Source organism: Pinus tabuliformis, chromosome 2_2, assembly GCF_031772625.1.
Source record: "Pinus tabuliformis cultivar Carrire ecotype Pingquan chromosome 2_2, CPIR1, whole genome shotgun sequence".
Lineage (NCBI taxonomy): Eukaryota > Viridiplantae > Streptophyta > Pinopsida > Pinales > Pinaceae > Pinus > Pinus tabuliformis.
This window is the reverse complement of record NC_142300.1, coordinates 905,134,268-905,150,945: the sequence shown is the minus strand read 5'-3', so window position 1 is coordinate 905,150,945 and position 16,678 is coordinate 905,134,268. Positions and strand designations below refer to the sequence as shown.

The window sequence follows — 16,678 nt, the reverse complement described above, 5'->3', positions numbered from 1 at the left end:
ATTATCACTCAAACCCTAGTGACTGAGTAAGATACTTGTACTCAAATCACTCTTTAGAAGCTATCATCAATGGCTAAAAAGAATTTACGCATGAAAACGACACATCTCACAATATTTCCATTAAGAGTAACACCGGCGAAAATTAACTCCAAAGTCTTTTTCTATTATTCGAATAAAAATTACACAAAAGCTTCTTGCTAAGCACATGACTCAAAGGTCAGATGGATTGATTGACAAATGATTTCCTATTTAAAGATAAATCTTCCAACGGCTAGTTCGAGTGATCCTCGTCAAAGCAATCTCGACCATTGATGAGGATTAAAATTTCTTTTAATCTCATCCGTCGAAATATTTAAATATTTGAGGAAATTCGAATTTTTCAATTAAATGCATTTTAATTAATTCAAAAATTAATTTTTTGAATTAATTTTCCCAAAATTTTGACTTTGACTTAACCTCAGGGATCAAAGGCTTAAAATTTATCAAAATAATTAATTTACCTTAGTCCTTGGACCTCTTAAAATTTAAATTTTAAGGATCGACGAATTTTGCCTTTGGAGAATTTAAATTTACCTAGGACCTAGAATTAATTAAATTTCTGGCTTAGGATTTTAATTAAATTTTGGCCAGAAAATTTAATTAATTAACCTATGAGGGGATAAATTATTTTTCCAACCCTCAAGACATTTTACATCATGATTTTCACATTTTTTACATCTCAAGGGTGAAAACCCATTTGTAATAAACCCTCACAGACTTCCCATTTCTGCGACACAAATATAATCCAACAGACCAAGCAATTTGTAATAAAATAACCTAACCAAATAGTCGGGATTATTTCCAAATTATTTTTACATAGACTCTATCTAGAACACTAGGACTCGTATAAGATCCCAGTGACAGAATCCATTTTGGCTTTGGGGTAAGACTGAAGGAAATCTCTGTTGACCATCTGAGAATGGATCGGTGAGACAAAAAACCACCTGGAATGTAGATCGTCACCAGAAAAGTAGGTTTACCTAGGCAATTACATACATGACACAGATCTGCTGAGATTATTTACATCATATACATGCAGAATGGGTTTACATTATAACATGATGATCAGGCTGATGATGATAGCTAGACAACACAGACACATTGATCAGGCGCTATCCCTTTTGCGAAAAAAGGGGGTGTACTGCTATGGGTCGTTGACACGTAGTGGTCAATAGGTTGTATTGATCTTATCAGGGTCTAACCTTGTGGATGCCTAGGCAAAATTTGGTCCTAGAGCTAGGGCTTGAGATTCCCAGAGATTCCACTGTCAAAATGGCCTCAAATTTGGAGAGTGAGGGACCCACCAGCGCAGTAGCTTAGAAGAGATCGAAATTTTTCCTTGGGCCAATTGCTGGGAAATTGATGCCCTAGGTGACCCACTGGGGCTATACTCGGGAAAAAGGGAAAAATGGTGAAAATAAGGTCACCCTTTTATGGAACTAGTGCCTAATTGACTTGGGGATATGGAGTCAAGGGTGGTAATGAGTAAGAACTTGGATTCTTTATTAAGGAGGCCTAGAAAGTCAACTTCATCCAATGTAGATGGTAAGAAAAGAAAAGCGACTTTCAAACATTTATACTTTAAAGCAAATGATGCAAGCTTCTCGAGATAAATAATCTCTAGGACATTTCATTCATATAACATTGGCCCATACATTTAATAACTAAAACATTGCTTAATTCCACATTATAATAATGCAACAACTAGCCCTAATTTTAGCTGTATGCAGCAACAAGAATAACAACGATAAAAAGCATTTACAACGTTATAGAGTATATCCAATCAACTTTTCGTTTGCATAAAAAAGCTCCAAGATAGGAGAAATAGCCCAAATCCATACATAAAAATTCATCCATCCTCCAAGGAAAAAGTGCGAAAATTCTCTATGAGTAGAGAGGCCCCAAGTCAAGTGATGATACAAATGAATGTATCTAACATCAATATATAGCCTCCTAAGGAGTTCGAATTAGCTTATGGGCCCCTAATGATAAAATAAAGTGCAAATAATAACTGCTAATGGTGACAAGCCCACCATACTAGCTCATAATGTAAAAACAAGCCTCACAAGGGGCCAAATAATGATGTATGCGTGTCGTAGGGACCTACAAAGGCTCAATAACATCATGAAGTGCCATATTGAGGATTAAATTCCTCGGAATATGATGGACAAGGGGGTGGCCCCTTGTTCTCCGAGTAGTAGACCTGTGGTGGTCTCAGTGGGTCCGAGGGCACATCAATGACCCCATGGGTCTCCATATGAATTAGAGATGTCTGTAGATCTTCTGCAATGGTCAAGGTGGTGGAATGAATGCTGCCATGACATCGTACAAGTGCTGGGACACTTGCCAAGAGTGTGGGGCTCCTATGGGTGTCTATTGGGCATAGTGTACCAATCATGTCATCATCCTCCCAAAAGTGAATCGCTAGTAGTCTTTGAACATCCATGAAGATTTGTGGAGTGCTGTTTGTCGCTGTGGAGGCCCATGGCTCTCCATGCACACCCTATATGTGCCAATGTGGACCTCTGGGGGTTAGGATCCCATATAGGGAAGCCAAACCCAAATGGAAACCCCTTGCAATCTTGCATAAGATCCAATGCGTCCCCTAGGCTTCCAGTACAATCAGTCATTAGAATAATCGGGTAAAGGAGCTTACAAACCATGGATAACAAAGTGGGCACTTCATAATGGCATGCCCTTCCGTAGTGGGCTTTGGCATGTGTTAGTGTCTCCAAACTCCAAAGGGGGTTAGCCAAGTACCTTATTAGGTGGTTTCAACCCCTAAAGGGGATAATATGTCTAAGGTACACACTGCTAATGGGGGTGGTAAGTGACAAATAGGTGAAATGGAATAGGGATTGAGAGGGGCATCCCTGGGCCACATATTGGGGCGTAGGGGTAGCTAGATAAGGGGAGGCCCACACCTGGGTATATAATGTATAGGAGGGAGCAGTCGTGCTACATGAGGTGCCTCGACTTTGATTTTTCCACCCTTCTTTATATGCCATTTGCCTTTTATGAATTTTTTTTAATTAACTGCTTGGGGCTCAAAGGACAAGAGCATGTTGTGTATAATATAGCAGTGATTACCCCTTTTGAGATAGGGCGGTTCATTTCCCCCTAGGGGTTGGGACAATCATGGGTTCCTGAATGATAGAGGAGGCTCATCTAGGGCTCTATGGAACCAGGGTGATGGCCATGGATGGGGTAGAGCTCATGTATTAGCTTTTGCCCACGTGCTAATTATTTTTGTCCCGGCCATCTTTGGCATTTTGGGGTAAATTTTCCTTTTAAATGTGGTCAATTATGCTTTTTCTTCTTCTTTTAGTTGCTTCAATCTTCGAGGCATCATTCTAGGCTTGACCCAAGGTGGGGCCAAATGGGATATGGAGGCTAGCCCTATGTGGACCCAGGTGGGGAGAAATGATGAATGGGGGTATAGTGAGCGGAAAGGGAGTAGTATGTGCGGGTAAAGGAGCGAGACCATGCACCCAAAGTTGGGGTTTTCCAAGTAGTACCACCCTAGAACCAAATGGCCAATAAAGGAGATCCCACGGGACTTAAGATCCAAGGGTAACAACCAAAAGAGATCAAGAAGACAAGAGTACAAACTAAGCCCACTCTTTCCACCAAATCCCCCCATCAATCCATACCCAGATGTATCCATGTTAAGTAAACCTAATACTCAATTAGCAAATGACAAGAGATATCTCTAGATTCAGGAGGCCCACCTTCAAACATACGATCAATATAGGTGGGTGAGGACCCACATGGCTGGCTCAGGTTGCAGAGAAATGGCATAACGAGCTAGTAGGAGGCATCAAGGGGCTGCTGGCTGAGGCTCATCATGGAGAAATTTTTTCCCCTGGGGATATCACCCACAAAGTGGTTGGTAACAATTCTTTCGATTAAGGAATGATAGATAGCCAAGATCATTTCCTATCAAGTAGGTGATGGAGTCAAGGTCAACAATCAAGAGGGTTTGAAATTACATAGAAGGCGGCGTGGTTACGCTATTATAAACATGCTCTAACCAACCACACAAATTTACTTCAACATGCAAAAAATTAAAGGAGGACCCTTGCAAAGATGCTTCTCACAACAAGTACAAAATCAGCCACGTAATAACGTGCAACAATGAATGATTAAAGGATAGCCACATATGAAATCATACAAGAAGTAGACAAGTGGAAATCCATTTTCATAGAATGAGGAACCAATAATACATCAACCATCAAGTGTGATTTCACCCAAAAATCAAGAGGGCCTTAAACATGCCACACTCAATGTTTGAACCCAAGTTGGTGCAACCCTCAAAATACAATGAAGTTGAATAGCCGTAAATGAGATGTAATCTTATTGGAGGAAATTTTTCTTTCTACAAATATTATTGCAACATATATGTACTAGTAACTTTCAACCATCAAATCAACCTAAGAAAACAAAAAAAAGATGAAGAACATCACATTGAAATTCTCTATAACTTCTTTTTATTAGTAAATCTTCAACTAAGCTTTAGAGGGGATCTCCCACACAATCGATCGTGCCTCTAGCAAATGAATATTTCCTCTATTTATAACCTTTTTCATCCAAAATTTATGCTTCCTCCATCTAGGACTTAAAAAGGTGAATTAATATTTTAATCCATAGAACATGCCCTTCTTCCTAGGGTGCACCTCCCTAGGCCTTCTTTATGGTGATTTATGGCCTCTTAGACACTTGTGCTCCCTTTAGGAGGCTCTCCACACCCTAATGCTCCTCTTCTAGCACACAAGTGATGTGATAATGTTGTGCTAATTTAGTCTTTCTTGGATTATAGGCCAAATTTGTCATAGGATTGTTGCATATATCCACTTTCCACTTGTCATTATCCAATCCCTTAGAGTATGCACTCATTCTTTGTTTAGGGTCTTGGACCATGCAAATATGCCGAAATGGTGCTTCCTCATGCAAAGGACTCTCCTCCAAACATGTAGAGCAAGAGTCCTCAAAATATTTCGAACATGTCTTGAACCAAGTGTCCTTACCCTACATGTCGCAAACGTCAGACGTGTCTCCAATATGCCTTGAATATTGTGTAATGCCTTATAAATTTACTTTAATGCGCTCTTAATGCACTTTTGCACAAAATGTCCTAGTTGCAAGGGGTAGATTTATGATCAAGCAACCCCATTGCTGCCTTGCAGTGGAATGTTTGTCATGTAGTGATCTCCTTTGACCAAAATAGTACTCCATGCTAGGGCATTCCTCCATTATCTCTTTCCCTTGCCATCTATTATGCCGTGGGTCTCCTCCAAGGTAGGGTGTTTTGCTCCTTTAGACTGTCTCATGGTGCGCTATGCTCTGAACCTCCAATGATGTAGGGCATGTTTGCTTTTGGCTGTATTAAGTCTTAGCAAGTCACTTTTGTTTGTATTTCCTCTTAGCTTATCATAACTCATGCTTTGGAACCTCCAATATGGTAGGGTGTTCTTGTTCTAGGGCTCCCTTCCTCTTTCTATGTCAATTGTGTAAGAATGGAATCTCTGGGGCAGTTTACCTCTAGACAGTCTCATCAATCTATCACTGCTATTGAAGTCCAAATGGCCTTCTGTTATGCTCGATGAGAAAAAAAACCCCATAAAAGTATGAAAGAACCCTATTTTTTCCAGAGGGTAACATCTTTTGTCAATTTCAATGTATATGTTCATGAGGAGACTTTCACTAACAATGATAACCTACTTGTTCACTGGATCTTCACCAATATCAATAACTTGCTCATTGATAAGACCTTCATTGGCATAACAAGTTGTTTGTCAATGGGACTTTCTATGACATCAATACATTGCTTGTCAATATGGCCTTCATTGATGTAGACACGCCTGTGTGTCAATGGGACTGTTGACATTGATGACTGGTTTGTCAATAATATGATTACTAACACCAACAACATGTTCCTTAACATGGGGTGATCGCTGACACTGACAACTTTCTCGTAGACTAGACCTTCACTGATATCAACCTCCTTGTCAATGATCTCCTTCCCTGCATTCCAATCCAAATTTTGTATGACCTTTGAATGATGGGCATATTTTTTATGGTTGGAAAAGATGATTTTTGTAGATGAAGTAATTTTTCTAAATCTTTAGTTATTCTTCATCATGTTTGGATATTGTGAATAGCAGTCAATTTCTATTGAATGACAAACTGGTTTTTGAATTAAGATAGTAGTTGTTTCATTCGTTTCTCCTGCATAGTCTTTTGAATCTTATTCAATAAATTATTTGCATAAAGAATCATTGCAAGAGTCCAGACCTATTTTATGTTCTCAGTGTTCTTCCCTTTTCCTTGTTTCATGTTTTCTTTTCAATAATTTCCTGTATGAAATGGCAGGATGTTCATATATTTCCAGTACTCTACCTGAAACACCCCCTCACTGGCATACTATGTCACAAGGTTCGTTGAACTTTAACCTTGAGGTTCGAATTTTGGCGAACCTCATAGCCATTGACCAAGTCCATAGATCAAAAATCATAACTTCTTGTCGCAACTCAAGCTTGTAATTTATCCTTGCAGTTTCCATGTCTGTGATAGCATTTTTGATGTTTACTGATGTTGATTTCTTACAATTTTATAGTATAATTCATTTTAAATTAATATATATATATATATATATATATATATATATTTTTTTTTTTTTTTCCCGTAGAAAAAGTCGTAATTTCTATTAGATTTGAGAAATTACATTTTGTAGATGCCTAAGCATATGCATAATGAGGCTAGCAGCCTCCCGAAATAGTAGCAAGTGAGTAAAACATATGAACTAATACTATGTACAAGTAGCTTCAACAATAACAGAGTTTATGTTTTTCTCCCCTTTTTCTTCTCAACCTTTCGCCATTCTCCTTGGGTTGGAGAGGATGAAAAAAGGACTAGAGAGGAATCCTCCATAGTATGAGGCGTGTCCTTATCTGTATCAGAGTGCTCTGGAGAGTGATGTCTTTTAGCCCCGCTAATGTCTTCGAGAACTGGATTTTTCTTCGACAAAGAGGCCAACCTTGCCTGTGCTGCCAAAATTTCTGATTCTGGCATCATGTGAACTTGACTAGGTACTATGGGAGAGGCCGCCGTGGCTTCGCCCCCTTTTGGATCATCGTCTTGTCCAGATGGAGGGTTGTCTGCCTTCTCGTCTACTGTTTCTTCGTCTAGGTTCTCTGTGTGTTGCCAGCCTCTTGGTTTTTTTGTTTGTTTTTTGTTCCTCCTGTTTTCCTTTTTGGCTTGTGGACAGTTACTATGGAGATGACCTGTCTGTTGACAGCCTCTGCATCTGAATGTTGTGTTTTCGTAATCTAGTGGCTGATTCCACTGGGAGTTGTTATGGATCAAGATAATACTGTCAGGAAGCCCTTGACTAAGGTCGACTTCGACACAGATTCTTGCAAAGGTATGTATACACCTTGCAATTCTTTCGGTGTCTTGCTTGATGTATTTACCTATTGCGTTTCCCATTGCCTCAAAAACTTTGGGGACCCAAAAGTGTAGCGGGAGATTGTGTAGCCTGACCCATACCGGCATTCTGGAGACCACCATATTGGCGGGGTCAAAATCCGGAAACCAGGGGGTCGTAAAGAGCCCTGCATTTCCCCAGAACCATGGCCCCTGTTGGAGAACGTGGTCTTTTTCCTCAGCTGAGTCGAATTTTACAATAAAAAATCCTTTGGAGCATAAATGGATATCACAGTTTTGTGTCCATGTGGTATAGATCCATTGCCGTAAAGCATCTGTTTTGGGCCAAAAGCCATTGAATCTGCAAATTACTGCTAATGAAGAGAATTCAACATGAAAATTGTTTACCTCCGGCCTGTCGATTATCAGTACTGGATTGTGCTCACTTTGCTCCACTATATACGGACCAGGCAGTTCTTGTGGTGGTGCTGGCTTGTTGGTGGCTTCCCCTTTTCCTTTGACAGCATCCTTGAATGATCCTGTGCCCTTTGAGCTAGTTCCGAAGCTACCTCCTCTCAGCCTCATGTTCAGAAAAATTGTTGAATCTCTCTCTACTCCATAATGTTGCATTGTGAATTTTTCCTGTAAAATGTGTCCTGCATAGACCAAGCTCTGCAATCTTGCTGGTATGCCGAGAGACTCTTGTATTTCATCCTTTAAATTTTTTATCAGCGTACCTGTTCTTATTTGCATGCAGATTGTTTTCCCTGACAGGGTTCTGATGAATATTTGGGTTGCTTCTAGACCTGAGTCCTTTATTGCCATTTTTGTTTTTTGCCTTGCTTCTCCTGCTCGTTGGTTTCCCAGTATAAGGTGGGGAGCAGGCTTTTCTTGATCGATTCTCCTGCATTCCTTTGAAGTTTCTGAGGGACCTGTGTGTGGTCTGGGGATCTGAATCCCTCGACTGTTAGAGATCTTGGAGAGGGGAGTCCGGATCTTTAACTTTCCCGCTGTCAAGTTAGTTAATGCCCGGATCTGCGCTACACAGGGCAAAGAAACCCCAAGCCACCAGGGGGCCAGTCCCACTCTCCCATCTCTTGCTTGGTCTTCAATCGCTCCCTTGAAAACCAGTCCTTGATCCGCAGATCGAAACCACATCGTTCCAGAATGGGGCAGGGGAACAGGCGATCGCCTCTTTTCTTCATACATGCAGTCAGATCTGCCTGTCCTGTGCATGGCATTCACGGAGGAGGGCGCTTCAGACCTGGATTGGGTAGGATCCGGTTGTTTTGGAGCCCATAAATTTGTACGGCGTGGAGAGGTTTCTAGAGCCGCCCTGAGAAACTCGTCCAGCGCCCAGAAGGAGGCCAGGCACTCCGATCTCTGTATGCTATGGTTTGCGCCTTGTAATTCCTTTCCCGCAGCAGATCCGCACCAGCAACCGAGGGTGGAGTCGAGCTCTGAGGATCCATCGATTCGGCGTCCATCCGTTCCAAGGCAGAGCAGATCGTATGGGGCCGCGGCGGCGCTGGTCGATTTTCCTGTAACCCTAGCTTCATAAACTGCCGCCATCGCTCCCTAGTCACGATATCTTAAGATCCTTCAACTCCCTTCGTCAAGCATATCTGATATCTATATATATATATATATATAGATATATGGGAACCTAATCACGAACCTCATCAAAACATTCGAACTCAAACCGAACCTAATCATTGTTGAACCCGAGCCATGTGACATTGCTGGAATACCCATTACCCATCATTTTGGAAAACTGTATGGGGATCCCTTCCTTGGCCCTCGTGTACTCTCGTACTTTTATACCTTGTGTTTCTTTTCTTGTAGCACGTTAACTTGGCAGTCACATGTTTTGTAGCTCCTACTTACCTGTGCGTATCTGCTGCTTGGGTTTATTTTAAAATTACCCGATACAGAGAAGATTCAGAGCTACCCTGTTTAGATTACTCTATGCAAAGTGTGATGATTTTTGATTCCCTGCCTTTTTTTAATTAACCATGGTACCATTAACACTTAATATCTTCTGGAAAATGATTGATATCCCTAATTTAGAAGTTGGACTGACTAGATATGATGAAACAATGGGAGTCCTCATATTCTATTGCCGAAATAAAAAGTGACCAATATCAATCAACACTGGACAGTCAGTGATGGTTTTTGTCAATATTATCATTTGAGCATCTATTTCATTCTGACAGTATGTTATATATGCTGAAACAGTAACTTTAAAGAAGACAAATTCTATTTCCATTAACCATAGCACCATGAACACTCACTGGAAAATGAGCAATAATTCTAACTGACAAGTTAGAACTGACTAGACGTGATGTAAAAACTTCTTTTATTTTATTGCTGAAAACGAAAATGCCAAATATTGATCTACTCTTGACAATGTACTCCGTGGTCATTTTTGCTAATATTCTCGTTTAATTATCAAACAATAACATTCCGAGTCCTGACATTATGGCATATGCTGAAAAGACAATTTTAAAGAAGATATATTTGACAAGGGATTGCAATCTTGAGCATACTTACAGCTTTCTCAACCTGTTTAAAATGACTGGCTCCTGTATTTCTTGGAGTATTGCAGTATTCAATTCTATCTGTACTTATTCTGAACTGTGTCAATGGATCAAGGAAAGGAAGGGAATAAAGTGCTTGTATGTTGATTTTTGTATGTTATGAAAATTGTATTTGGATTCTTATGAATTCTTTGAACTTTGTCTGTTCCAATCAGGTGGACACTCCTAGACGAAGGTGAGAGGTGTCACCATTCCTGTTTTATTTTGTGGCATTTATCTTCTATTAAGTTTCATATTTTCTGACATCTTATTGACATTAAATAAACTTGTATTTTATGAAGGACATTAAAAGTGCTTTGAAAATGCCTGTATTCTTCTTTGTTGACATCACAGTTCTGCAATTATAAAAACTAATTTTATTGTTGACTTGCTGCAGATATTCACGCTCTCCTTCCCCGAGACGCAGATATGTGCGATCTCGTTCTCGTTCTCGTTCTAGGTCGGCATCTCAGTCTCGATCCCCGTATCGGTCTCGTAGTCCTGTGAGGAGGTAAAGTGATGCCTTATGTGATAATATAAGAATTGCTCGTTACTGTATTTTGGTATTGCCTTTTATTTTTATATTTGTTTTTAAAGCTGTGGTCACAGAAATTTGTAATTTATGATGTGTGGGACCATATGTATGTCCAACCCAAGACAAAATTTCAGCCCTATGGACCATCACATTATTTCCTGTGTGGGCTCGAAAGAATCTTTCTGTCCACAAGGCATGAATATCAACTCAGGACAAACTATATTAATTATATAAGATTGATATATGTGAAGTATTGCACCTTGTCAATTGTTTGACTTACTGGAGCACAGTGGCACACTTGTATGTATATGTTTATGTACACCTGCACACACCCTCTTTTTGTGTGAATCTGTATGTGTCTAGGATTCCAGCTTTCCTTCCTGCAGGGGCTTGATATTGAAGGGAGCAAAATTTTCAAAAGTTGAATCTACCTGTCCCCTAGATAAAAGACCACATATAAAAGCTGTTTGGCTCTATAAACCCTGGAAGACAGTATTGGTAGAAATTCTTAATTTTAAAGGCATACCCAAAAAAGTTTGGATTTTTCAAAATACCAGTAATACAATATTAAACTTCTTCATTGTTTATGTTAAATATTAAGAATTAAGCATCTCCACCTATACATTGTTGAATCCTATCGGTTTTTATAGGAGGTACGAGATAATATTGAATAATATATGCCATTTTAAAAATCAGTGGAGTTAGGGGTTTGGAAGTTGCAGAATGTGCAATCGTAAATGTTTTACTGTGAACATCCTGAATGTTTCAGTTACTTGACACGGGTTTATACAAGTATGTATATATGCACACACACCCACACATATACGTAGCCACACTTTCTTGCAATTTCTATATATCGAAGTGGAAAGGCCTTTTTGAATATACAGAAGTTCTTGTGCAGAATTTATTAGGTAGGTCTTGTGCAGTATTTATTGTGCAGAAGGTCTTGACTATGCATCTCTATCTGTTCTGTTTGTTTCTATTAGGGATATTTCTTCGAGGGATGATGTGAGTAACCCTGGGAACAACTTATATGTCACTGGACTCTCTGCTCGTGTTGTAGAGGCTGATCTCGAAGAACTCTTTTCCCAAGAAGGCAAGGTAACGATTTCACAAAACATAGGACAACTAACCAATTTGGATTTTTGATATAGCCTGTATCAGAAATAACAAGAAAACTTGTTATCAACTTTTGTTCTAGAGAATAAATATGAGGTTTAGATTTATAAGGTCCAGTTGATGAAAAATTTGAACATGTTCTTTGATTGGATATGGATGCTGTCATTATTAATGTTTGCAAGTGGAAGATTTATGGGATTTGTGACGCTCATAAGATGGACATGTCTTCTTGAAGAGGTTGATTTTCTGACTTTTCTCAATAACAGCTTGAGGGAATGGTAAGGCATGCTTGGAATCTGCATCTTTTTTGCTGAACTAGTTGCTTATCCCAAAAGAGGCATGTGATTTGTGATTTATCAGTTTGTGATAGAACATTTCTATGCTCGAGGGAGGAAACTGATAAATCATAAATCACATGCCTCTTTTAGCAAGATTCTCTCTGGGACTTTGTCAGATAAGATAAGATTTATTAAACTCCATCAAATGACCACAAAAGTAGGTCAGTGGGACTAACAGGTAAATCTAGATACAGTGTAGGATTTAGATTCCATGTCCCAGGAGTTATTTAGAGTTTGCAAGCAAAGTGCTATTTATACAATCTCTATTGAAAATATTTCCAAAATTGAGAATTGAAGGTCAAAATTCTTGCTGTGACTGCATATGAAATGAAAAGCATTGTTGTTGAATGCATAGGCAGATTTGTGAATGGTTTGCTTGGATATCATTTTTAAGAGGTAAGTACAAGGGGTACTGTGCATTGAACAATGTACACAATGAACGAATATGCATATTTGACATTGAGGCAAACAATCAGTGATGAGGGCAATGATCAAAGCTTTAAAGAAACGAAAGTAAATGAAGTTGGTAGGTAAATCTCATAGAGTAGGTTGTTTGAAGATTTAAATGGTGTCTAGCAATTGCAATTCAATGATAGTTGATGCCAATGTTTTGTGGAAAACTGCCATCATTGCCTGAGGTACCAGGTTTTAGGGCGACCTAGTTTTATAGTCTTTCCAGTGCATTTCTATTGTCTTATCAGTCACATGAAGAAGCATCTCAAGCAAGTGTGTGCAGCTTGGAGATCAACCTTATTGAATGTATTCAATTTCTACATAATGTTCACTACATTCAATGTATTCTGACCGTTACTATTATCTTTTGCTTTCGACTTAGCTATGCTACATTAATTAGGTCCAACAGCCATTTTGTCTTGGTAAAAGTTTTAACTCCTATGGAATTCTAGACCTGATTTTTGATTGTAGCTCAGTACTTAGTTACTGAGTTGACTGTCGGTAAGGATTGTAGTAGGTGGTAGTTTGTTTTCTGTCATCAGAAAATATAGGGAATTTTATGTTGTGTTAATGGTATGTGCAGCTACTGCATGATTCTACCAGGTTTGTTATTAAAAATTGCAAGATACATTGCTTCATCTGTGCCGCAGAAGCACTGTTTGTTATGAATATAATTCATAACAATTAAATAAATAAAATAAATATAAATATTAAATATTAATTAAGTTAAATAGTCATTAAGTTAGGTGAAAAGGCATGTCTAAAAGACATGCCCATTCAGGAAAGGTCACCTGCTGAGGTGAAGCAGGGCCTCATTGTAACATTTAAAGAATTTGGAAGTTTGCCTAAAGATTCCACTCATTAATTTAGTCTGTTTTGAACTTTTATTGTCTTCTGTTTCTCTCTCTCACCTCAACATAAACACATGGTAATTGATTTCCTATATATGTGTATATTTTGCATTTTCTGGGTTTTGATTATGGAAGAAATTGTGTACTGTTGTCTATTTTTATTGTCTTACTTTCAATGTCTCTCTCTCATGGGCACATAAACATGGTAATTGAAATCCTGTATATGCGTGCATTTATATTTTCTGGGTTTTGATTATGGAAGAAATTGAGTGCTATTGCCTATTTTATGGATTTAGATTTTTTGTGACAGGTAGTTGATTGCCGGATTGTGGTTGATCCAAGATCTCGTGAATCAAGAGGCTTTGGATTTGTGACCATGGATACTTTAGAGAATGCTGAGCGCTGTGTCAAGTACTTGAACAGATCTACGCTTGAAGGGCGTATCATCACAGTTGAGAAGGTGAGTTGCGTCCATCACAGAGATGTTGAGTAGTCAATGGAAATGGATATAAATTGGAATTCACAACTTACACTAATTTAATTGGTTCATTTGGAGCGGTTGGACCTCCAGACAGTAACGACCTTTCCCTGCAGCATGAAGCTCTTTAAGTTTTAGTGTCTGCATCAGCTCATAAGGAGTTTTCTCGAAAATCAATTGTCCACTCAGTCAGCTGTATCGAGCTGTCAATGCAGAAATTATGGAGCGAATGCTTTCTAATTCGAATACAACCTTACGAATGATTGTTGTAAACGGGTAGGGATCTACTACGACATTAATACTCAGAACATCAGCGCCAATTTCATATGGAGGTCTAATATCCTCTTTTGTTTGTTACAAATTTATTCGAGTTCAACCAACCTGGTAAGCAGTATTGAATTATTCCTATCGCTGCAACTGTATCTGCAACAACTATGTTGCATGTTTAATTTAACAGAATTGCTGCAGATACAATTTTTATCACAGAAATCCAGTGTATTTGCTACATACACGTTAGTTGGAAATATAATCCAAGTTAGGGTGTGCATCATTTGCTCCTGCCTCTAGTTATGGGACTAGTGACCAATTTTGTGGGTCTGTTTTATAACCTGTGTACCAGTTGAAGATTTATCACTGACCCATAAAGATTTCTTCCTTTTGTCCAGGGGGTCAAGGAAAATTTGAAAGCAGCATATTATTCTTGCAATGTAGGAACCTTTGTGAATCTTCATAATTTTTAAAATCCCAACTATAAGATTAGGTCAAACATGCATAAAATTTGTGAAAATACAAGGATCTTACCTATCATACGGGTCATTTAAAAAATTATAAAAATTTATTCGGTAGACATTTGGACGAACATTCATATTGTATTAGTGAATCTCTTTTCTAAAAGTTGGAAAAAACTTGGGCAAATGTGGAATAATGGCCTCCAGAATTTCGTGTTGTCTAGACTTTCCTATAGGCACACGCCTTTTGTAATCTGTGCTTAAAACGTTTTGGACATTTGCATTATGTCTGCAGGCAAAGCGAAAGCGAGCAAGGACACCAACACCTGGTTCTTACCTTGGCGTACGGGGTATGTATATATTTATTGGAGCTCATATATATCGTTGTGACTAATAATGTGCTTGATTGGTTTTCCTGTAAATTTGATGTGCTGGTGCATTGTTGAAAAGTGGGCTTTGCTGTATTATTTAATTTCTGTTTGAACAATCGTAATTTTCCCATGTTATTCTATTTCAGAGGATTGAAAATTTTCAATTAAGTGCATATTAAACGTGGATGGACATTTCTAATTTTATTAATATTACAGCTACGGTTCGGCCGCGGTCCTATGGGAGACACAGAGACAGCCACAGCTCACGTCGATCACCTCAGTATTCACCATATCGTGGAAGTCGAGAGCGGGATTATGATAGAGATCGTTCACCTTATTACTCAGGGCCTAGTTATCGCCGGGAAAGGTCAAGGTCTCCGGAGTACTCACCCTATAGGCGATAGTGCATCCTGATTTTCCTCGAGTTTTATGAGTGAAACACAAATACATATAATATTCTGTTTTGAGTGCTTTTTCATGTGCAGTTATGGATAGTTTTAAAGTAATAGAGTTTTAGTTCAAATATGATATCTTTTTAGCTTGAAGATATTTTTAAGAGCTGATTACTAACTGCTGACCCAGAGGTTAGTGGTTTGTCTAAATTGTTTGGTTCAAATTGCGGCCTTGGCTAAATAAAGAATATTAAACAGTGAGTCATGACACCAAGGAAGACCATGAAAATATCCTGAATTTCTAATATCATATTTTGTAGCAGTTAGAGGGGAACATTTTCCACTACATTTTGTAGTTCTTGGTCATTTGTGCAGTAAATATTGAATCTCCTAGACTAATGTGCATTTTGAGTATTGATGGTGGCGTTCTGATTCACTTTGTTATGGGTTTTTTTGATAAATAAAATCAAAATATGTTTTTCATTTTGTAATAAATCAAAGAAAAGCATTTATTCTGTGTTTTTGCCAAGAGGGCAGGGCGGTGTGTACTTAATGGAATGGGAATTTGACATATCCTTATTGTGGAAAATCTGAATGTTTTAGGTTACAGATTTCAGATTATCTCTCAGATGTGTAAATGAGAAAGTTTATTTTTTGTACAGTAAAAATAAGTGTTTTTATGGTTCCTTCGATTGATTATGCATTGAAAGACAGTAGCTTGGTGCATTACATTTGAAATGCTATCTACTTATGATCAAGCCTATCATTGTTTTATTATTTTATTTATTTTATTAGATGCGTTTAGGAGTTTTTAAAGTATTCTATTCTGATATTCTTTTTTTTCCATCATAGAAGCAACCATTTGCATAATATTTTCAAATACTAGCTATTGCATCCTTAAATCTATATTTATCTTTTCACATATATTTAATACAATTATGAAATTACTTTGCAAATTATTAAAAATAACCAATGATAACCAATGACATGTTTATTTTTATTTTTATTTATTTAATACAATTATGAAATTACCATGCAAGTTATCAAATAACAAATGGCATTATGTCAATATATGGGTTTATAAAATGGATGGGTTATACAATGAATGGTTGTACTAGATCCATTAATTTTAAAAGGGGGGAAATGAAGTTGATCAAGTTACATCAACCAAATTTACTAATGTGGTTGTGCTAGTAAGATAACAAGAACGTGATTCATTGTAGAGGTTAGAAAGTAGGCATGTTAAATAACAAATGAAATTATGTCAATATGTGGGTTTATAAAATGAATGGGTTATAAAATGACTTGTACTAGAGCCTTCAATTTTAAAAGGGGGAAAATGATGTTGATCAAGGTACATCAACTACATT

The 16,678-nt window shown here is 38.1% G+C and overlaps 1 protein-coding gene across 1 annotated transcript in view; it reads left to right on the top strand.

The window, feature by feature from the left end:
• Positions 1 to 15,707, top strand: part of LOC149195938 (serine/arginine-rich splicing factor SR45a-like) — a 52,946-nt gene extending 37,239 nt beyond the window's left edge. Inside the window, exons 2-7 of the mRNA XM_089405445.1 lie at positions 10,220 to 10,239; positions 10,441 to 10,554; positions 11,565 to 11,679; positions 13,650 to 13,799; positions 14,841 to 14,895; positions 15,133 to 15,707. Coding sequence (XP_089261571.1) covers positions 10,220 to 10,239; positions 10,441 to 10,554; positions 11,565 to 11,679; positions 13,650 to 13,799; positions 14,841 to 14,895; positions 15,133 to 15,320 — 642 coding nt within the window. The 3' untranslated portion in view covers positions 15,321 to 15,707. The remainder of the gene's footprint in view (positions 1 to 10,219; positions 10,240 to 10,440; positions 10,555 to 11,564; positions 11,680 to 13,649; positions 13,800 to 14,840; positions 14,896 to 15,132) is intronic.
• Positions 15,708 to 16,678: the final 971 nt, after the last annotated feature.